This window comes from Trichomycterus rosablanca, chromosome 3 (assembly GCF_030014385.1).
Source record: "Trichomycterus rosablanca isolate fTriRos1 chromosome 3, fTriRos1.hap1, whole genome shotgun sequence".
Taxonomy (NCBI): domain Eukaryota; kingdom Metazoa; phylum Chordata; class Actinopteri; order Siluriformes; family Trichomycteridae; genus Trichomycterus; species Trichomycterus rosablanca.
In genome coordinates this window covers 49,328,188-49,351,552 of record NC_085990.1, presented here as the reverse complement: position 1 = coordinate 49,351,552, position 23,365 = coordinate 49,328,188, and the positions used below count along the sequence as shown (strand labels likewise).

The 23,365-nt window shown below is 42.3% G+C and overlaps 1 protein-coding gene across 1 annotated transcript in view; it reads right to left on the bottom strand.

Moving 5' to 3' along the window:
• cubn (cubilin (intrinsic factor-cobalamin receptor)) overlaps positions 1 to 23,365 on the bottom strand; it is an 80,485-nt gene that overhangs the window by 13,040 nt on the left and 44,080 nt on the right. Inside the window, exons 36-58 of the mRNA XM_062991407.1 lie at positions 22,250 to 22,455; positions 21,532 to 21,713; positions 19,334 to 19,526; positions 19,058 to 19,255; positions 18,804 to 18,950; positions 18,326 to 18,516; positions 16,714 to 16,882; positions 16,420 to 16,591; positions 15,138 to 15,316; positions 14,562 to 14,771; positions 14,320 to 14,460; positions 14,051 to 14,232; positions 13,333 to 13,504; positions 13,040 to 13,237; positions 11,668 to 11,817; positions 11,466 to 11,587; positions 11,157 to 11,382; positions 9,828 to 10,015; positions 7,795 to 7,951; positions 7,560 to 7,709; positions 7,146 to 7,334; positions 2,669 to 2,798; positions 757 to 974 (exon numbers count right to left, since the gene is read on the bottom strand). Of these exons, the coding sequence (XP_062847477.1) occupies positions 757 to 974; positions 2,669 to 2,798; positions 7,146 to 7,334; positions 7,560 to 7,709; positions 7,795 to 7,951; positions 9,828 to 10,015; positions 11,157 to 11,382; positions 11,466 to 11,587; positions 11,668 to 11,817; positions 13,040 to 13,237; positions 13,333 to 13,504; positions 14,051 to 14,232; positions 14,320 to 14,460; positions 14,562 to 14,771; positions 15,138 to 15,316; positions 16,420 to 16,591; positions 16,714 to 16,882; positions 18,326 to 18,516; positions 18,804 to 18,950; positions 19,058 to 19,255; positions 19,334 to 19,526; positions 21,532 to 21,713; positions 22,250 to 22,455 (4,070 nt within the window). The remainder of the gene's footprint in view (positions 1 to 756; positions 975 to 2,668; positions 2,799 to 7,145; positions 7,335 to 7,559; positions 7,710 to 7,794; positions 7,952 to 9,827; positions 10,016 to 11,156; positions 11,383 to 11,465; positions 11,588 to 11,667; positions 11,818 to 13,039; positions 13,238 to 13,332; positions 13,505 to 14,050; positions 14,233 to 14,319; positions 14,461 to 14,561; positions 14,772 to 15,137; positions 15,317 to 16,419; positions 16,592 to 16,713; positions 16,883 to 18,325; positions 18,517 to 18,803; positions 18,951 to 19,057; positions 19,256 to 19,333; positions 19,527 to 21,531; positions 21,714 to 22,249; positions 22,456 to 23,365) is intronic.

Below are 23,365 nucleotides of genomic sequence, written 5' to 3'. Positions count from 1 at the left end.
TCCTGTAATTTTAAGGGAATTTTTTTACTTGCCACTGTCGCCCTTGGTTTGCTCGACAGGTGTTTTTGGTCTGTCGGTCCTGGATTCTGTAAAGCTGCTTTGAGACTATGTCTATTGTAAAACTCGTAGAAATAAGATCTGCTTTGGATAGGGGACATCAACTGTAGTGGTTTTTATTACTTAAGAATTAAGCTGATTCTTGAGGGTTTGACTACTATTGGTACATGGTAACGCAACTAATATACTGGTGCATGGGTTTAAAGGTATCAGAGTGAGATGATTAAACAAGCACTTCAGTACAGTTAAGTATTTCGGTAATTACTACATTTACATTTGACATTTTTTGCATTTACTGAGACAGTATACATTGCAAGCAAATGAGGGATGAGGGCCTTGCTCAAGGGCCCAACAGTGGCAAGCTGGCAAATCTTATACAGACTAGGGTGGCACAGTGGTTCAGTGGGTAGCACTTTCACCTCACAGCAAGAAGGGCCTCTCTGTGTGGAGTTTGCATGTTCTCCCTGTGTTCGTGTGCTCCGGTTTCCCCCCACAGACCACAGACATGCAGTCAGGTTAATTGGAGCAACTTTAAATTGCCCTTAGTGTGAGTGTGAGTGTGTGTGAGTGTAATCCAGGATCATGTGGTGTTAAAACAGACAATGAATAAATGATACAGGTTGGATTGTTGTACATGTAAAATGATAAGCATGACTTATTTTCAGTACAGTGAATTGTGTGATGAAAGGCCGACTGTACCTAAAGTTTCTCGGAAGGAGGCCCTCCAGCCTTCAGCTGCCACAGAAAAATCTGTTTTGAAGACAATGAACATCTGATTGGTTGAGGATCTGAGTGTTTGGGGGATCACACTCCCACAGAAACGTCCCAGCAGTGGAGACAGGGTGTCCGGTCCATCATAGACTGCCACATAGTCGAAAGCACAGGTGGACGATGCTTCAAGGTTGAAGTTATTAAATCTTGGAAATAAAAGAGCATAAAAATTGGGTATGAGCACTACCAATATATAATTTCACAGAAAATATATACACCGATCAGGCATAACATTATGACCACCTTCCTAATAATGTGTTGGTCCTCCTTTTGCTACCAAAACAGCCCTGCAACTGTGATGCACTGCGTATTCTGACACCTTTCTATCAGAACCAGCATTAACTTCTTCAGCGATTTGAGCTACAGTAGCTCGTCTGTTGAATCGGACCACACGGACCAGCCTTCGCTCCCCACGTGCATCAATGACCCTGTCGCCGGTTTACCACTGCTGCTTCCTTGGACCACTTTTGATAGATACTGACCACTGCAGACCGAGAACACCCCACAAGAGCTGCAGTTTTGGAGATGCTCTGACTCAGTCGTCTAGCCGTCACAATTTAATCCTTGTCAAACTCGCTCAGATCCTCACGCTCGCCCATTTTTCCTGCTTCTAACATCAACTTTGAGGATAAAATGTTCACCTGCTACCTAATATATCCCACCCACTAACAGGTGCCGTGATGAAGAGATAATCAGTGTTATTCACTTCACCTGTATATTCATAAAGAGCTGGGACATGAACAATGCAAATCTTGTTTTATGGACCTTGCCTTCCCCAAACAGTTACCAAAAAGTTTGAAGCATACAATGTCTTGTGAGGCTGAAATAACTGACCTCAATAATTACACTTCTTTATTTATTAGGATTTTAACGTCATGTTTTACACTTTGGTTCCAGTTATGCCGGACAGGTAGTTACTGGTTACACAAGATTTATCAGTCATGGATCATTTTGTGTCTCCAGTTCACCTCACTTGCATGTTTTCGGACTGTGGTCGGAAACCGGAGACTCCTCTTCTCAGACTCCACACAGAAAGGACCTGGGATTCGAACCCAGGACCTTCTTGCTGTGAGGCATCAATAATTAGAAGGGATGTCCACGTTTATTTGATTCAGTCATTCCCTGAGTAGTTAGAATGGAAAATTAAAGACACCCCCCCCCCCCTTCCCCACACACACAATGCTTTGAAAGGAATTGATACAGTTGATAGACTTTCAGGGTCACAGTTCGTCTGGAGGAGACAAGTTCATCACAAGTTCATCACAGGGCATCCCACAGTTATTTACACCTAGAGGGGGCGGCACGGTGGCTCAGTGGGTAGCACTGTCGCCTTACAGCAAGAAGGTCCTGGGTTCGATTCCAAGGTGGAACAGTCCGTGTCCTTTCTGTGTGGAGTTTGCATGTTCTCCCCGTGTCTGCGTGGGTTTCCTCTGGGTGCTCCGGTTTCCTCCCACAGTCCAAAGACGTGCAAGTGAGGTGAATTGGAGACACTAAATTGTGTGTTCGATATGACTGTGTTCGATATAACCTTGTGAACTGATGAATCTTGTGTAATGAGTAACTACAAACAAACAACTAGAGGACATTCTGAGCAGACAAACTACCTACTACTGTTCTGGAGGTGTGTAGGTGTGTGTGTGTGTGTGTGTGTGTGTGTGAGGGCTGGTGAACATGCCAAACTCCACACAAACAGTAAAAAAAATCTCAGGATCATTTTCTATACCCTGAAACTGTGTGGTACCACTTGATGATTGTAATATATGAACTGGAGTATAGAAATGCTTCTCCACTGATGTGGTATTTTAAATCCAGTGACTCTAGAATAAAGACTCAGACTTACTTAAGTTCAACGATACGATTGTTTTGGACGATGATGTGGTAGGTGCAGTTAATGTTGTGGTGATAGTCGATCACAGAGTGAGCTGGACTGCCTACTGTTCCAGAAGAGCTGTTGTATACACCTCCACATGCTAGAAATAAAAGCAGACCATTATGGCACATTTAAAACTGAACATAACCACATATTAAAGAAAAGAAGAAGTCTGTGGGTTCAGGTGCACCAGCTTTCAAAACAAATCACCACATACTGTATTTAAACATACAGGAATTCATTGTGTAAAGTAAAAACCCTATTATACTCTGTTCTACACAAGCTCTAGTCCTGGTATCAGGTTTGTACATCAATCTCATTTTGCTACAAGTCAGTATACACTGATCAGTCATAACATTAAAACCACCTCCTTGTTTCTACACTCACTGTCCATTTTATCAGCTCCACTTACCATATAGAAGCACTTTGTAGTTCTACAATTACTGACTGTAGTCCATCTGTTTCTCTGCATGCTTTGTTAGCCCCCTTTCACCCTGTTCCTCACCCATTATTTGGGTGGTGGATCATTCTCAGCACTGCAGTGACACTGACATGGTGGTGGTGTGCTGGTATAAATGGATAAGACACAGCAGCACTGCTGGAGTTTTTAAACACCTCACTGTCCCTGCTGGACTGAGAATAGTCCACCAACCAAAAATATATACAGCCAACAGCGCCCTGAGGGCAGCGTCCTGTGACCACTGATGAAGGTCTAGAAGATGACCAACTCAAACAGCAGCAATAGATGAGCGGTATTTAAAGTGGACACGGTATTTAAAACCTCCAGCAGCGCTGCTGTGTCTGATCCACTTATACCAGCACAACACACACTAACACACCACCACCATGTTAGTGTCACTGCAGTGCTGAGAATGATCCACCACCTAAATAATACCTGCTCTGTGGTGGTCCTGTGGGGGTCCTGACCTTTGAGGAACAGTGTGAAAGCAGGTTAAAAAGTATGTAGAGAAACAGATTGAATACAGTCAGTAATTGTAGAACTACAAAGTGCTTCTATATGGTAAGTGGAGCTGATAAAATGGACAGTGAGTGTAGAAATAAGGAGGTGGTTTTAATGTTATGGCTGATCAGTGTAATGTCTTACACAACAAATGTCTTAAAATCACAACATTTACTGTATCTAATATTAAAAGAAAAACTTCTTCATCCTGTGTGTTGGGTTGGGTTTTATGGCATGTTCATTTATGTTGAATTTGTTTGTGTCTAAACATTTGTGTGGCTGTGGGTGTGGGATAAGAAAAAATCCCTATAACATTTGCATAATTGCCGAGTTTCAAATTCCTCTAATTGTCTAAAAAAGTGCTGAGTCCCTTTATTCTAGTCATTTCACTTTTTTGGATCCGGTGAAAGGCTGTCACATTCCTGCCCACAGTCTGGGGCATTGCCAATGATACAGCCATACAGTGAAGGGTAAGATTTGTTTGGTTAGGTGCATCAGACTAGCATTAGCAATCAGACAAAATCCAGTAGAGGTAAAATCTATTAAGTTAGCAAAACATGTTTAGTTCTAGAATTTTATTCAAAAGAATCTAAATGCAAAACAATTTTCTGCTATGGCAAAAATTTACAAGCAACATTTCAGGCTCAATGTTTTATTACAGTAATTTAGCAGTAACTGGATCTATGGGAAGCAAAAATATTTACTATTATATAAGTAGTTCAGATGTAAACAGTCATTTTAATGTAACAGCATGAATACGTCTTTAAGTTACACAGAAAGTTTAGTTACTAATATTTCGAGTACTGGGCTCCCACTATAGTTGTAACCCACCCACCCACAACAATCCGATTCAATCCATCCAATTCTATCTTTATAGAATCTACTCTATCCCTTTATCCATTCATCCATCCATCCATCCCTTTGTATATACAGCTATCCATCCATCCGTACTATCATTTATTTGTATATACAACCGTCCATCCATCTATCTATCCATCCATCCATCCATCCATCCATCCGTCCGTCCGTCCGTCCGTCCGTCCATCCATCCATCCATCCATACATTCATCCATGCCTCCATATACACACCCATCCATCCCTCCATACAGTGTATCACAAAAGTGAGTACACCCCTCACATTTCTGCAGATATTTAAGTATATCTTTTCATGGGACAGCACTGACAAAATGACACTTTGACACAATGAAAAGTAGTCTGTGTGCAGCTTATATAACAGTGTAAATTTATTCTTCCCTCAAAATAACTCAATATACAGCCATTAATGTCTAAACCACCGGCAACAAAAGTGAGTACACCCCTTAGTGAAAGTTCCTGAAGTGTCAATATTTTGTGTGGCCACCATTATTTCCCAGAACTGCCTTAACTCTCCTGGGCATGGAGTTTACCAGAGCTTCACAGATTGCCACTGGAATGCTTTTCCACTCCTCCATGACGACATCACGGAGCTGGTGGATATTCGAGACTTTGCGCTCCTGCACCTTCCGCTTGAGGATGCCCCAAAGATGTTCTATTGGGTTTAGGTCTGGAGACATGCTTGGCCAGTCCATCACCTTTACCCTCAGCCTCTTCAATAAAGCAGTGGTCGTCTTAGAGGTGTGTTTGGGGTCATTATCATGCTGGAACACTGCCCGAGACCCAGTTTCCGGAGGGAGGGGATCATGCTCTTCTTCAGTATTTCACAGTACATATTGGAGTTCATGTGTCCCTCAATGAAATGTAACTCCCCAACACCTGCTGCACTCATGCAGCCCCAGACCATGGCATTCCCACCACCAGGCTTGACTGTAGGCATGACACACTTATCTTTGTACTCCTCACCTGATTGCCGCCACACATGCTTGAGACCATCTGAACCAAACAAATTAATCTTGGTTTCATCAGACCATAGGACATGGTTCCAGTAATCCATGTCCTTTGTTGACATGTCTTCAGCAAACTGTTTGCGGGCTTTCTTGTGTAGAGACTTCAGAAGAGGCTTCCTTCTGGGGTGACAGCCATGCAGACCAATTTGATGTAGTGTGCGGCGTATGGTCTGAGCACTGACAGGCTGACCCCTTACCTTTTCAATCTCTGCAGCAATGCTGACAGCACTCCTGCGCCTATCTTTCAAAGACAGCAGTTGGATGTGACGCTGAGCACGTGCACTCAGCTTCTTTGGACGACCAACGCGAGGTCTGTTCTGAGTGGACCCTGCTCTTTTAAAACGCTGGATGATCTTGGCCACTGTGCTGCAGCTCAGTTTCAGGGTGTTGGCAATCTTCTTGTAGCCTTGGCCATCTTCATGTAGCGCAACAATTCGTCTTTTAAGATCCTCAGAGAGTTCTTTGCCATGAGGTGCCATGTTGAAACTTTCAGTGACCAGTATGAGAGAGTGTGAGAGCTGTACTACTAAATTGAACACACCTGCTCCCTATGCACACCTGAGACCTAGTAACACTAACAAATCACATGACATTTTGGAGGGAAAATGACAAGCAGTGCTCAATTTGGACATTTAGGGGTGTAGTCTCTTAGGGGTGTACTCACTTTTGTTGCCGGTGGTTTAGACATTAATGGCTGTATATTGAGTTATTTTGAGGGAAGAATAAATTTACACTGTTATATAAGCTGCACACAGACTACTTTTCATCGTGTCAAAGTGTCATTTTGTCAGTGTTGTCCCATGAAAAGATATACTTAAATATCTGCAGAAATGTGAGGGGTGTACTCACTTTTGTGATACACTGTATATACACCCATCCATCCATCCATCCATCCCTTTGTATATACAGCTATCCATCCATCCGTACTATCATTTATTTGTATATACAACCGTCCATCCATCTATCCATCCATCCATCCGTCCGTCCATCCATACATTCATCCATGCCTCCATATACACACCCATCCAACTATTCATCCATCCCTCCATATACACACCCATCCATCCCTCTATATATACACCCATCCATCCATCCGTCCATCCATATATACATTCATCCATCCCTCCATATATACACCCATCCAACTATACATCCATCCCTCCATATACACACCCATCCATACCTCTATCCATCCATCTACACACCCATCCAACCATCTGTATATACACCCATCCATCCATCCATCCCTTCCTCCCTCCCTCTATATATACACGACTGCATTACTTGACTGTTATGACTATTGGCTAAAATGGTGCTCTTATGCCCACAAGTGAATGCCCACTAAACCACTGGTGAAAATGCTTTTGTTCCAATCTTCCTCGGGAAGCAATGTGCCAGTGAGCAAACCTCACTAAAATGAATAGAAGCTAACGCAAAACCTTCAGTCTAGTTGTCTTCAGTATTCTACTTATAATAACCATATGAAGTACTAAACCTATATAATCCTTCATTGTTATTGTAGATGATATAATTATCAGGCATGAAACAATGCACTAAAATACTTTGGCAACAGTGTAAAACAGGATGATTAATAAACACTTACGGATAGCTGTGTATTCAGCCAGGAATCCATTGTCATTAATGATGGAGTCAGAGTAGAAGTTGAGGAACATGGGACCAAAAGTGGAGAATGGGCCTGGTAGGGTGTCTCCACACAAAGTGGTAATGAGGTTTTCATTTGAGGAAGAGCCCTTGTAGATCTTTACACCATCAAAGACGCATGTTGAGTGAGCTAAAAGAGTGACCACATATTAAAAAGTGTACGTCTTTATTGGCTTTTAAAGTATATTAAAATACAGTTAATAGCTATATGTGTATTTACTGAAAACATTCCGATCATTGGAACAGTATGAGAACATCCATGACCTTTAGCTGACTTGTAAAAACAGTGGGTTGCTGAACGAACTGTTCTTGATTAATGTTTGTGACATTTAGTACCTTTTAAAGCAGAACCTACCCTCTATCTGGAAGGTTTTAAAGGTGATGAGAATCACAGTCTGTTCTCCAGCATCTATTCGGTAGTCACAGTTGGAGTTGGGTGGGTAATGATCTGGGTAGTTAGGGGATACCACACGTCCAGCAGTGGCCGAGAAGTTTGCTCCACATCCTGGAAGAAAAATAGATTTGGGGCACTTTTAATATGCAAAGCAAACAAAACTCTAAGACTCAAAGATAAACCATGAGGTACACACGTGTGGAGAAGGAGGCTGAGAAGCCTTTGCCGGGTGTGTCAGAGGACTGGAAACGGGTCGTGATGACGTTGAATGGAGCAATGATGGAAGAAGGAGCCGTGGAGCCGCAGCCTGTTGCCAAAAGAGCATCGTTCTGCTGTTTGGCACCAGACCACACCTAGGGGAAAAAGGTAGATTGCTTGTGTAAGAAGCAAAAGCAGAAGAATGTGTTTCCAGTTAAATGAAATGTCTGTGTGAAGTCTGGATTGTGCTTGGTCAGAAATGCTTCGGAGAGTCTCCTAAAATACATATTTAAAGGGCATAAAAACATAGAAAACTAGTATAAAGATTTACCTTTATATAGTAAAACAAAAAGATAGAAGGGGACAGCAGTAATATGTGAAAACATTGATTTAAAATAACCAATACAACTATTGCATTTTCTCCCCCTTTTCTCCCTTTCAGTGCGTCCAGTTGCCGATTGCGTCATGCTTCCTCTCCACCAATGTTGATCCCCGCTCTGATTAAGCAGAACAAAGCTAACCCACATCCCCTCCGACACGTGGGCAGCAGCCGTATGCATTTTGTCACCTACACTTAGACGAATGCAGTGTGGATCAGCACTGTGTACGGAGAGACACACCCTGAGAGCACTCTTTTCCCGTCTCTGCGCAGGCGCCATCAATCAGCCAGCAGAGGTCGTAATTGCATCAGTTATGAGAGAGTCCCTATCCGGCTTAATATCCCACCCCTGTCTGAACAACAGGCCAATCGTTGTTCATGTGGCCATTCGAGATCCCAGCACTGGTGTTCAGTGTGTGTTTTACTGCTGGGCCACCTGAGCAGCGTTACCCATGATTCTTCATGTGAAACACCATCACGGTCAGTTTAGTATCTCCAGTTGAGCTAACTTAGAAGTCTGTGTACTGCGGGAGGAAACCCGAGCTCCCAGAGAAAACCCACAATGACAAGCGGAGAACATGCAAACTCCACACAGAAAGGACCCGAAGCTCTCCACTTGGGAATCAAACCCAGGAACTTCTTGCTGCGAGGCAACAGTGCTACCCCATGAGCCATAGATGTTATTATGCTCTAAACATCATGTCAAAACAGTAAGTGTACCACAGCTTGTTGAGCATTCATTGAGTCTCGTTAGAGGCGTAAAGCTGTGTATGTGGAAATTTGTGTCTATTCAGTTAAGATAGAATTTGTGAGGTCAGGCACTAACATTGGACCTGGCTGGCTTACAGTCAGCATTCCAATACATCCCTAAGGTGATCAGTGTGGTTTTTACATGTGCAGCATTTAGCGGACACTTTTACCCAAAGCGGCTTACAGTTATAACTGAATACAATTCAAGCAGTTGAGGATTAAGGGCCTTGGCTCAGGGGTCCAACAGTGGCAACTTTGTGGTGGTGGGGCTTGAACCGCAACCTTGCAATTAGTTGTCCAGTACCCTAACTGGTGGCAAAGGTAAGCGCTCTAAGGTAAAGTATTGATCAGCAGGGGACATGGGTTACGTTATCATGCTCACCTGCCATGCCATTAAATACCGGTTTTGCCGGCCTACTCAGTGATATCCCATATGTTCAGCACTTTTGTCCGCCAGCTCTCGTGCTGGCATTATTTTGATCTTTTTCCAGGGAACTCAGCTGGTGGCATTTTATCTTTTGCAGTGGACTGCAATGCAATATTCATTATGGATGCTGGATGCTTCACACCGAACTTAAAACCATGTCATTATTGACCTCACTTGGCTTACAAACTGTAGTCACGAATATGGAAGCAATCAGTGGCTAAAACACCTGAGCACCTGAAATTAGATATGGTGTCCATATATTTTTGGCTATATGCTGTAGCATTCCTTTTTTATGTTTTGGGACATTGTCAGTATTTCTCAGTGTCTGTCTTGTCTCATCATGTAAGACAAACATCCAGTCACCCCCCTTACTGGTGAATCACTGTGGAGATGGATATAGATTTGAAGCACCTATCTGACCATCAAAGACCTGCCTAAAGCTCAGATCAGACCTAAATAAACTTTAAATACTAACTTTGATGTAACTGTTCTGGCAGTTTCCACTTGAGTCAGGAATCTGGAAGTCGTTGGCAAAGCTCATCTCCAAATGATTGCCTTCATGCGCAATGACGGTCCAGGAGCACTCAATATTGGCTGGAAAGTTCTGAGGGTAATTGGGGGACTTGATAACACCAGTGTCAGCGTGAATTACCCCTCCACATCCTGTAGATCAAAACATAAATTATTAATTAATTTTTCCAACAAATCACTTTTCCATAAAGGTGAGCTTTATACACCGACCAGGCATAACATTATGACCACTGACGGGTGAAGTGAATAACACTGATTATCTCTTAATCACGGCACCTGTTAGTGGGGGTGATATACACTGATCAGCCGTAACATTAAAACCACCTCATGGTTTCTACACTCACTGTCCATTTTATCAGCTCCACTTACCATATAGAAGCACTTTGTAGTTCTACAATTACTGACTGTAGTCCATCTGTTTCTCTACATACTTTTTAACCTGCTTTCACCCTGTTCTTCAATGGTCAGGACCCCCACAGGACCACCACAGAGCAGGTATTATTTAGGTGGTGGGTCATTCTCAGCACTGCAGTGACACTGACATGGTGGTGGTGTGTTAGTGTGTGTTGTGCTGGTATGAGTGGATCAAATACCATGTCCACTCACTGTCCACTCTGTTAGACACTCCTACCTAGTTGGTCCACCTTGTAGATGTAAAGTCAGAGACGATCGCTCATCTATTGCTGCTGTTTGAGTTGGTCATCTTCTAGACCTTCATCAGTGGTCACAGGATGCTGCCTACGGAATAATGTTGGCTGGATATTTTTGGTTGGTGGACTATTCTCAGTCCAGCAGTGACAGTTTGGTGTTTAAAAACTCCAGCAGCGCTGCTGTGTCATCCACTCATACCAGCACAACACACACTAACACACCACCACCATGTCAGTGTCAGTGCAGTGCTGAGAATGACCCACCACCCAAATAATACCTGTGGTCAGTATCTATTAAAGTGGTCCAAAGAAGGAACAGTGGTAACCAAAGACAGGGTCATGGACGGCCAAGGCTCATTGATGCACGTGGGGAGCGAAGGCTGACCCGTGTGGTCCGATCCAACAGACGAGTTACTGTAGCTAAAGAAGTTAATGCTGGTTCTGATAGAAAGGTGTCAGAATACACCGTGCATCACAGTTAAAAGGGGGACCAACACAATATTAGGAAGGTGGTCATAATGTTATGCCTGATCGGTTTAAATACACGTACAATTCTCTATTAAGACAAATTGTATTTTATTAAGGCATATTAATAAAAAGAACATCAAATGTGATGATCAAACCTGAAGAGTCTGTTGACCAGGTAGCCACAAAGCCTCCTTTGGACACAGAGTGGTCAGCAAGGAACACCACAGCTAACTTGTTAGAACCCGACTGGATCGTCCCAGGTGATGTATGACCACAGTACTGTCCAATCACAGGGGAACCTGGAGAACCTCCATTAAATATAGTCACTGAGTCCCAAGAACATTGGGCGTGTTCTTCCACTTGGAAATATGTGAATGTAAGCTGGTCAGAGATAAAAATACTGTTAGTGCACTGTACAAGACGAATTTAAAATACAGTACTACTGTACATTAATATAAATTTACTGTGATGGTGTGGCCTTTTGGAGCCTCCAGTAACCAGGCACAGCGACTTGGGCTGGGGTAGTTATCTGGATAACCAGGGCTGGAAATAACCCCTCCCTCACCAGACTGGGAACCTCCACAATCTGAAAGTCATGCAGTTCAGCTCAGTACGGTATTACACAAACAAAAAATGTGTGTATCTGCACAAAAAGAAAAATGTTACCTGAGAAGTAATATGTAGCTTTGAATCCCAAGTCCACCACAGCTTCATCAGACAAAAAGTGAACCCAGAGTTCAGGAGTGAACACCACAATTGGGACTGGAGGAACAGTTTGACCACACAGTCTGGCCAAAAGTTCACCATTTACATCACCTAAAACAAGAAGAAAAAGAAATATGCCCTTTAAAGTTGGCTCTGTTTAGCCATCCAGCACAATGCCTGTTGGTGGGTGGCAGTTCTGGTGTGCTAGCGTGTTTTACCACCGTGCCACACAAACGCCCCGTTCTGTTTCAAGGCAAATGAGTAGATGTGATGGCCCTACTTCGACTAGCTTGTCTATCTGTTCTATCGCATCTCCACTTTTATCGTGGATTTTTATTTAGATAGATAGATAGATAGATAGACAGACAGACAGACAGACAGACAGACAGACAGACAGACAGACAGATTAGATAGATAGATTAGATAGATATATACTGTAGATAGATACATTAGATAGATAGATAGATAGATAGATAGATAGATAGATAGATAGATAGATAGATAGATAGATAGATAGATAGACAGATTTGATTAGATAGATAGATAGACAGACAGATTAGATAGATATATACTGTAGATAGATACATTAGATAGATAGATAGATAGATAGATAGATAGATAGATAGATAGATAGATAGATAGATAGATAGATAGACAGACAGATGATAGATAGACACACAGACAGACAGATTAGATAGATATATACTGTAGATAGATACATTAGATAGATAGATAGATAGATAGATAGATAGATAGATAGATAGATAGATAGATAGATAGATAGATAGATAGACAGATGATAGATAGATAGATAGACAGATGATAGATAGACACACAGACAGACAGATTTGATTAGATAGATAGATAGACAGACAGATTAGATAGATATATAGATATATACATTAGGTAGATAGATAGACAGACAGACAGACAGACAGACAGACAGACAGACAGGCAGACAGAGATAAAAAATAGACTGGTAGGTGCCGGTACACGCATACAAAAAAACAAACACTATAAATGTACAACACTGATGGAGCTACTGGAGAGGCTGCCGCTTGCGATGGTGCCTGAGAAGAAAAAGGCTCCTATTTGTTTTTTTGTTATTTTGGCCACCTATTATTTATCATGTTCTCTTTTCCTTTTGTAATTCTTTAGCCACAGTATTGTTCTACCCTGGTTAACTATCCTGCAATTGGGTTCATATCTTACAGTCTCACAGGTGCTGGGCTACACCTGGTGAGATGCGGCCCGTCCTGGACTGTCAATCCTAACGTACAATAAAAGCTTTAAGAGTATAATTTACTTTATTTTATTATTCATCAACACTCACCCATTCTGAACTCAAGATAGTCCCATTCACACGTTTGATGGTGCTCTAGGTGCATTCGCTCGATGATCACCACAATGGATGAATTCACATGCTGGGGATTCTGGATGAGCCACTCACAGTTCAGATTGTTGCTGTAGTTACCAACACCATAATCCGGGGAGGTGAAGTTCCCTGGAGTATTAAGGATCCCTCCGCAAACTGAAAACAGTGACCAGCCAAGTTTAGCACACATAAGACTGTATATGTTAATTGAAATGTAGAGCTTATTGAGTCCTACTGCAAAAACCTCTTACCTGCTGGTTCATCTGAAGAGTAGTCAGCAGTGAATCCACCATTAGACACGGAGGAATCAGTGGCAAAAACAACAGTCATGGTGTTACCAGAGGATTTCACCTGCGTTCCAGCAGGTACAGAGCCGCAGAACCTCTGCAGCCTGGGAGCATTGGAAACCAGGCCATTGAAAACCTGAGAACAGCAATGGGTTTATTTAGTAGTGGGCAATAGGTATCTAAAGAGCAAACATGTGTCTAGAAATTAAGTCCAACAGTTGCAATTTGAATTGGCTGGACATAGTTTAGGATTAAGGCACACATCTAAGTATATAAAGGCACACAATTTACACTGCACTGTCAGGACAAAACCAAGCCATGGAGTCCAAGGAACTGCCTGTGGATCCAGTCTGACAGATCTTGAGCAGATTTGCCATGAAAAATGGAATAAACTGCCCAAATACTGGTTTGCAAAGCTTGTAGAGATTTGCAGCTCTAATTACTGCCAATGGGGCTTCTACAAGTATTGATAATTTTTTTTTTTTTTTTTTAATGAATTAAAAATGTAGGGTTACGATAGGTCCAGAAATACTGAGTTTATGCAGTTACACCCCTGGACAGGACGACAGTCGTCTCAGCCAACCAAATATGTACACATATATGACACTACTGTTAGGTTTAATTAAAATCTGTGTTACTGCCGATGCAAATCATGCTATCAGTATAAAAGTGATGTCCTTACCTCTACATAGTCATACAGACAGCTGCCGTGGTCCTCCAGCCGAAGGTCATTGATAGTGAGAGTGACTCTACGGCCCTCGGGCACAGTGATTTTCCAGCGACATACCCGATTGTGAGGGTACAGGTTGGGGTAGTTTGGAGATGAAATAGTCCCAGAGGGGGCATTAAGATCCCCTCCACATTCTGACCAAATAAGAGAAGTTAAAAGTTAAAGATAAAGCCATTCTTGAATTCTGTTTAACACTTATAATGATTTTCAAGTTCACCCACCCTCAACGCTAGCTTCGAATGAAAGGCTGAATCCTGCAGCACTTTGACTGCCGTCACTGACAAACTTCACATATGCGTAGCTGTCTCCCGTGTCCATAGCTGCCGGCAGATTGTTTCCACAGTGCTTTCCGAGCAGGCGGCCTGAAATAACAGTATTTATAGATCAATCAGATTTTTTGTAAATGTATAATATGTAAGAGTAAACATTCTCATGTTCATGGTGTTTAAGGTGCTGTACTCACCAGATGCGTTGTACTCGCGAATTTCAACATAATCACTGCTGCAGTCAGAGGAGCTCTGCAAGCTAAAAGCCGAGTAGCTAAAGGTCAAGTAATGTCCAGTTGGGCCTTCCAGGTACCACTCGCAATGGGAATTGTCTGGGTAGTTTGAATCCGGGTATCCTGGGCTTTTAATTGTTCCACTTTGGGCAAAGTATGTGCCACCACACGTAGCTGTTTGGGTGAAATAAAATATGAACCTTTAACTGCTAAATTCTAATAAAACAAAAATATTAAAATACTGAGTATTAAGCCTGCACATAAATGTGATCATTCTGGTCTTAATACCTGTTATGACACCTGTCATAATACGGAATGTAATGAGCTGTAATGACACTACATGTTATGAAATTTGTCAATTACAGTTACTGGTTTTGATAACACTGTTATAATACCTGATATTAACTTTTATAATCAGTCATGGCAGCATATAACAGCAGACATGACAGGTTTGTTAAATGCTTGTCACATGACGGAGGGTTCCAGTTAAGTTTTACCACATATTTAATCATGAGTGTGAGTGTGTTTACTTCGAGTTACCTATAGAGTACTTGGCTTTGAAGCCCTTGTGTGTATTGCTGTGATCCGTGCGGAAGCGAAGGTACATAGAAGAGGCAGTGGAATGCTGGGGAAATGGTTTTGTACTGCCGCAGAGCTTGGCAATCAGGTCAGCATTTGATGAGACCCCATCACGGACTTCCAGATAGTCATATAAACATCTAGGAGAGAAGACAGAGGCATAACATGATTTATTACACAAACACATTATTAGAGATATTAGAGAACTTCCTCCATTTGCTCCCAATCTAGTCATTTTCATTTTACCTGCTCACAATGGAGTAACAAAGAGAGCTGCATAGTGATACGCTGAAAGTGTAAGTTGTTCTGATATGGACTAGTACACTTTGTAGTCTTGAGCCCAGTGATTTATTTACATTATCAGCATTTAGCAGACGCTTTTATCCAAAGCGACTTACAGTACTGTGACAGTATACAGTCTGAGCAATTGAGGGTTAAGGGCCTTGCTCAAGGGCCCAACAGTGGCGACCTGGCAGTGGTGGGGCTTGAACCAGCAACCTTTTGATTACTAGTACAGTACCCTAACCGCTAGGCTACAACTGCATAGTGTACAGAGAAACATACTAAGCTCTCCAGATCATCTGTTGCTATTGCAGGCACTCTGCAGAGACAGCAGAGATCTCAAAGGTACTGTGAAAACACATTATTAACCCTTTACCTCCTATACAGACATAGCCAGTTGTGCCTGTGAGTGGGTGCCTGGTTGGAGGATAGCACACATCTCAAATCTCAGCTCTGCTGGGCACCCATACCCAGACTTAAGAGGATAATCAAGGGGCCGATGTGATGCCTTAACAAGGCTACAATTTTAGTCTCTGCTGGCTGGTCGATGGCACCTGCATAGAGGCCGGGGCAGGTGAATAGAAGTGGTAGGCAACTACACGTGTCTGTACGGCCCTCCAGCAGTGGAGGAAAGATACAACTAGGGATATGACTAGATTGGGAGAAAAAGGGAAAATGCCAAGAGACGTCAAGAGTTCAAAGTTGTCTGAAGAGAAGCCCAGATCACTCCCAGTAGCATTTTATTTAATAATCTTATTTAAATTCGCAAGTGATTGAATGATGTTATATTGTAATATACAGAAGTATATTTTGATTTAGGACACACACGCACACACACACGCACACACACACACACACACGCAAATTAGGTGTAAAGAGAGCAGAATTAGAATCAGTCATATTCACGACCAGTGCATTTCTAGTATACAGTGACGATGACAATGTGTAATAAATCTCATACTCAGAGTTTGGCTCAATGTAGAAATCCTCAAAGTCGAGCTGCACAGACTCTCCGTTGGGAACCATAATAATCCAGACACAGTCAATGTTCTGAGGGTAGTTTGATGGATAATCGGGTGATGTGATGTAACCTGGTGGATCTCCATCGTTTAACTGAATGGTTCCTCCACAAGCTAAACAAGCACAGATTCCTCAATTACCCGAATGCTTACATAATCATATTACATGAGAATGAGTCTCGTATGCATTTCAAGCAGGAAATATCCATGTTAGCAGCTAATAAGGTTTTGCTTACCAGAGCTGTGGGCTTCAAATAGCAACTTAAAGCCGTTGCCTTCATTTGCGGCGTCCGAGACGAAACGCACGTGAAGATGGTTATCAGTGGTCTGTGTTACAGCGGGGGGGTTGGTTCCACACAGACGACCTCCTAAACTTGGTGCATTACCATCTGGCCCGTTTCTCAACTAAAAGAAAATATATTATGATCACTATCAATAAGACTCCAACAGACAAAAACTCAATTCACTTGGCATAAGCTGTTGGACAGGATTGGGGAGAAAACTCTAACTTAAACCATTTAAAAAAATAAAAAAAGGAACAGTTGTTGTTATAATCAATGTCAATGCCATTTTAAAATGCATTAATATTTATTATATATAACATATTTTTAATGCATTTATATACACCGATCAGCCATAACATTAAAACCACCTCCTTGTTTCTACATTCACTGTCCATTTTATCAGCTCCACTTACCATATAGAAGCACTTTGTAGTTCTACAATTACTGACTGTAGTCCATCTGTTTCTCTGCATACTTTGTTAGCCCCCTTTCATGCTGTTCTTCAATGATCAGGACTCTCCCAGGACCACCACAGAGCAGGTATTATTTAGGTGGTGGATCATTCTCAGCACTGCAGTGACAATAACATGGTGGTGGTGTGTTAGTGTGTGTTGTGCTGGTGGATAAGACATCAGTGGAGTTTTTAAACGCCTCACTGTCACTGGTGGACTGAGAATAGTCTACCAACCAAAAATATATCCAGCCAACAGTGCCCCGTGGGCAGCGTCCTGTGACCACTGATGAAGGTCTAGATGATGACCGACTCAAACAGCAGCAATAGATGAGCGATCGTCTCTGATTTTACATCTACAAGGTGGACCAACTAGGTAGGAGTGTCTAATAGAGTGGACAGTGAGTAAACACAGTGTTTAAAAACTCCAGCAGCGCTGCTGTGTCTGTGTCACTCATACCAGCACAACACACACTAACACACCACCACCATGTCAGTGTCTCTGCAGTGCTGAGAATTATTAACCACCCAAATAATACCTGCTCTGTGGTGGTCCTGTGGGGGTCCTGACCATTGAAGAACAGGGTGAAAGCAGGTTAAAAAAGTATGTAGAGAAACAGATGGACTACAGTCAGTAATTGTAGAACTACGTACAAAGTGCTTCTATATGGTAAGTGAATGGACAGTGAGTGTAGAAACAAGGAGGTGGTTTTAATGTTATTGTTGAGTATAACATATGTTTTAAATGCATTAATATATATACAGTATATATATATAAAACATATGTGTTCTTTAAATGCATTAATATATAGGGTATAATTTATGCGACCCTGACCAGGATAAAATGGTGGTAAAACAGACACTGAATGAATTATTAGTTGTTTGTTTGGATTTTAACGCCATGTTTAACATATATTTGTGTAATTTTATGGCATTATTGGTGTTATGTTTGAGTCTGCTTATTGTATCTTGTCTTCATGTTGCGGGTCCATTTTATGTTTTCACTGTATGAATTAATTAATAGCAGCCTAGGACTAGCCAAGTGGACTAGGGTCTAAAAGGAAAAGGGAAAAAGGTTTACCTTAAATATACTTGACACAAATCAGATCTTACCTCTAGATAGTCACCGGAGCTGCAAGCAGTGCCATATCCTTGTATCTGGAATGGATTTAGGAAGGTGGCCGACACTCTAAAGCCAGGAGTGACCATTACATGCCAGCTACAGTCCAGGTTAGGCTTGTAGTTCTGGGGGTAGTGAGGGGAGCTGATGATTCCTCTGTCTGTATGAAGCAGGCCTCCACATCCTGGTAGGTAAAACAGAATACACTTATTATTATGCCAACAGGGCGAGGGGAGAGGGGGGTTACATGCCCACCTGCTATACCCATTATGGGCTGGCAGAGGGCAAGGAGGTGCAGATGACCGGTTCCTTTAATTGGCACTTCAAGAGCAGTCTCTGCACCTCATTTATATAGCAGCCTTGTGACCTAGATTTTTGCCAGGTTCTCTCACGAACTATAATTGTATTGAATCAATACCATCACTATCAATACAATACTATTATTATAAAGACTATCGTGCACTAACTCACCTTTTGAGTAGGAGGCATTAAAGCCACGGCCACTGACGGAGGCATCAGACGTAAAACGCAGGTACATGGAGTCACCAGTGGAATGAATTGAACCAGGCAGCTCATGACCACAAAGCCTCGCCAACTCTGGGGACAGGTTGGTCTCACCTGGAGAAAAAGAACCCCAGGTTACAGTGTAGAAGGCACTTTATGTCCTTTTATGTTATTTATGCCATGAAATGTATTGATTTTTCATCACAACATCAGGATCTCACCGTCTCTGATGACTAGACTGTCATAATAACATGTGGCTTCATCCTCAACATCCATAAAGAGCAAATTGAGTTCCACTATGGAGTCGGGTGAACGGATTACCCACGAGCATTCCAGGTTTGGTTCGTACAGTCCAGGCCAGCCAGGAGAGAACAAGAACCTTGGTGTCTCCCCAGGCATGAGAGCTCCTCCACAGGCACCTTAAAAACATAATCATAATCATAATGAGCACACTGTCCCCCCAGTAAATGTTCCATATGCTTACTGACTGATCCAACCTGGAGGTATAGTGGGCAAAGGACCAGAGTTCTGGACAGCCGTCCACTCCACGAGGAAACCTCTTCCTCCAGTCACAAAATCCGATTTGAACTCTAGGGTCACAGTGCTACCAGAGCTCCTCACGGGGGCAGGTAGGACCAGACCGCAGAAAGTTCCCAGATGGTAGGCATGGACGTTCGGACCATCAAATATCTACAGAGGAAGATCCAAGTTTAAAAATATGAATTTTTTATAGAAATTCACTGGAAATCAGTGTGAATGCAGCCTGGAATTGGAATCCTGGGTAGACTAACACGGGAATATAAACGTCTGAGAAGTCATGTGACTGAAACATGACCAGGAAATCAACATAACTAAGTAATATGGGTGTAATGCCGTAGCCTAGTGGTTAGGGTACTGGACTAGTAATCAAAAGGTCGCTGGTTCAAGCCTCACCACAGCCAGGTTGCTGCTGTTGGGCCCTTAAGCAAGGCCCTTAACCCTCAATTGCTTAGATTGTATACTGTAAATGTACTGTAAGTTGCTTAGGATAAAGGCGTCTGCTAAATGCTAGTAATGATACATAAATGATAATACTGTTACATGGCCACCTGCTGTATAGGCCAGCAGGGGGCGCAGGTTATGGTAACATGCCCACCTGCCATGCCATTATAGGCTAGCAGGGGAAATGAAGGTGCAGACTGATTAGTTCCTTTAATCAGCACATCAAAAGCAGTCTCTGCACCTCATTGAGCATTATTCACTTCAGTCAGTGGTGGTCCTTTATATAGCAGCTTTGTGACCCAGATTTTTGCTGGGTCCTCTAATTTCCTGCTGTGTGTGCATGCTTATTTTGACATCTGTTGGGCTTAAGACCAAATTTCTGGATCTCTGGATCTCTTTTGATCTGGTTACGGGAACTTAGTCAATGGTGTGCTACTTATTTTGGTTTCTTGTTGCTGTCATTTCTAAACATTGCCGTCACAAGGAAACCACCCTGGATGCGAGAGCTTGGGTTGCTGGATCCTGTGGTAATCCAGCTCCCCTGTTATTCTTCTCCTCTCAAACCTTGGAAGTTTTTTTTCTACACAATCGCTGCTTAAGCTTCTGAACAGCAATCTTTCCTTTTTGTCTCAGAACAGATAGGCAAACACATTTATAAGATCAATCTTCTTATACTGCATCAGACTGTGGTTCCTTTTGTATCTAGTTAGTTGACCTTTCTGTTTTTGTGACTCTTTAGCCACAATATTGTTCTACCTCGGCTATTTTTTTCTCACTTGGGTTCATTTCTCTATAGTTGGAATTAAACTGGGTTATAGCCACACCACCCTGAGGACTCCTGAGCTTGTTCGATCTTGGAAGCTGTGGCTGATTATGTAACATTAGCAGATACACCGATCAGCCATAACATTAAAACCACCTCCTTGTTTTTACACTCTCACTGTCTATTTTATTAGTTTCACTTACCACATAGAAGCACTTTGTTGTTCTACAATTACTGACTGTAGTCCATCTGTTTCTCTACATGCTTTGTTAGCGCCCTATCACCCTGTTCTTCAATGGTCAGGACTTTACATCTACAAGGTGGACCAACTAAATAGGAGTGTCTAATAGAGTGGACAGTGAGTGGACCCGGTATTTAAAAACTCCAGCAGCGCTGCTGTGTCTGATCCACTCATACCAGCACAACACACACTAACACACCACCACCATGTCAGTGTCACTGCAGTGCTGAGAATGATCCACCACCTAAATAATACCTGCTCTGTGGTGGTCCTGTGGGGGTCCTGACCATTGAAGAACAGGGTGAAAGCAGGTTAAAAAGGTATGTAGAGAAATCGATGGACTACAGTCAGTAATTGTAGAACTACAAAGTGCTTCTATATGGTAAGTGGAGCTGATAAAATGGACAGTGTGTGTAGAAACAAAAAGGTGGTTTTAATGTTATGGCTAATCAGTGTAGACAAATGCTATGAGGTGAATAGAAGAAAATGCCACACTAATTATACAGCTGATTATAACCTGCCAGTAGAGATATTTATTGAAAATATAATCGATTTCATATATTCAAGTTTTTTGTTGTCATATGTGAGAAAAATGTATTCATAATCAAATATAAAATATGGGTTGTTTTTGACTGGAAGCCCCAATAGCATGGCTATAAATGATAAATACACCTACACATTAAAACTTCAATGTTAAAAGCAATGCTTACCTTAAGCTGGTCGAAGAGGCAGCTGTTGTGGTCTTCTATATCCATATCCAAGAAATAAATCTGAATGTAGGAGTCTCCGCTGACTGTGACGGTCCAGCGGTAGTCTGCGTTGATGGGATAGGTGCGTGGATACAGGGGTGAAGCAATTTGTCCAGAGCTACCAACGATATCATTTCCAAACACTGGAAAGAAAGAAGAATCAAAATCTAGATCCAGAGTAAAATATCTACTTTTAATGAAATGAATGAATAAAACAGATAGGTTGGAGTTAAACTGGTTCATAGCTACACCACCCTGAGGACCCTTGAGCTCGTCTGATCTTGGAAGCTAAGCAGGATCAGGCCTGGTCAGTACCTGGATGGGAGACCATTTTGGAATACTGATTTCTGTAAGCTTTGGGGAGGCAAGGTGGTGCGGTGGGTAGCGCTGTCACCTTACAGCAAGAAGGGCCTGGGTTTGATTCCCCAGCCCGGCAGCTAGGGTTCTTTCTGTGTAGAAAGAAATGCAGTCAGGCCAATTGGAGCTACTAGAACTTGTCCCAGGAGTGAGTGTGTTTGTCATGTGATGGACTGACGACCTGTCCAGGGTTTTTCCTGCCTTTCGCCCAATAAATCAGACCCCACCACGACCCAGACCAGGATAAAGCATTGGTAAAACAGACAATGAATGAGTGAGTGAGTGAATGAATGAATGAATGAATGGCAAAACAGAAACTCACAGTGGGAGAATGTGGCCCTGAATCCAGCTCCACTAACAGATGAGTCTGAGACAAATTTGATCCAGAGAATGTGACCAACAAGAGAGGTGTAATTAGATGGAATGGAGTTTCCACAGAAACGTCCAACAACATGGCCGTTAGCGTTTCCCTCACGGATTTCCAGATAGTCGTTATTACAGTTGTTACTCTCTTGTAGTTCAAACTGACTGCAAAAATAATAATAATTAAAAAAACAGCACAACACATATATTTAGCGGAAACTTAAAAAGTTGACTCCATGAAGTATAAAGTTAGGCACACAACTGATGGGTTAAGGTAGGGTGACCTTATGTCCTCTTTTTTCCCGGACATGTCCTTGTTTTTGGGTCTAAAAATGCTTGGCATTGCCACCGATCACCTGGGCCCCATCTAGCGGGCATAATTGGCAGTGCCTGCAGCAGACAAGTTTCTCCTAGGGTGGGATAACCGGACTATGTGGGTGGGTCAAACGCTGTGTAAGGACCCTGATTAGCAGATAAAGAGACGCCTGTGCGGAATGCATTGGTGAAAAAGAGTTCCGCTAAAGGCTGCATGCGGGTCAGCAATATACCCACCTCGACTGCAATCAGGGTTCCCCCAGCAGCAGAGGACAAACTGACTACGCTTGGGAGAAAATGCATAAATAAAATAGACAAAAATGCCCAAGAAAATTCAAAGGCGAACTACAGAAAAAAATCCATGTTTTTGTTTTGGTCGGGATCCTTGGGAAGCAGAATGCATGACCTGCAGTGTCCAATAAAGGTGCCAGTTCAGCAAAACACAAAACTGCAGCTAAAAGAGAGAGTTCATCAGGTCAAGACCAGGTAACACAGAAGCTGATACTGCTGCAGAGGGAGTTTTTGCATTTACACAACAAAGCATCACAACAAATACAAATCAATGGACTCATTTTTAAGTGCATGTTATTGTCAACGCTGTGATAGCGCCACATTCTGTTGAAATAGCTCTACTGATGAACTATATTATTTGTTGTTATTATTGTTTAGGGACAAACGCTGTATTGAAAGTAATGCAATTATTTGACCATAAATGCATTTGTTAGTTGTCTTGTTAAAAAGTAGCTGCTTATTTATTACA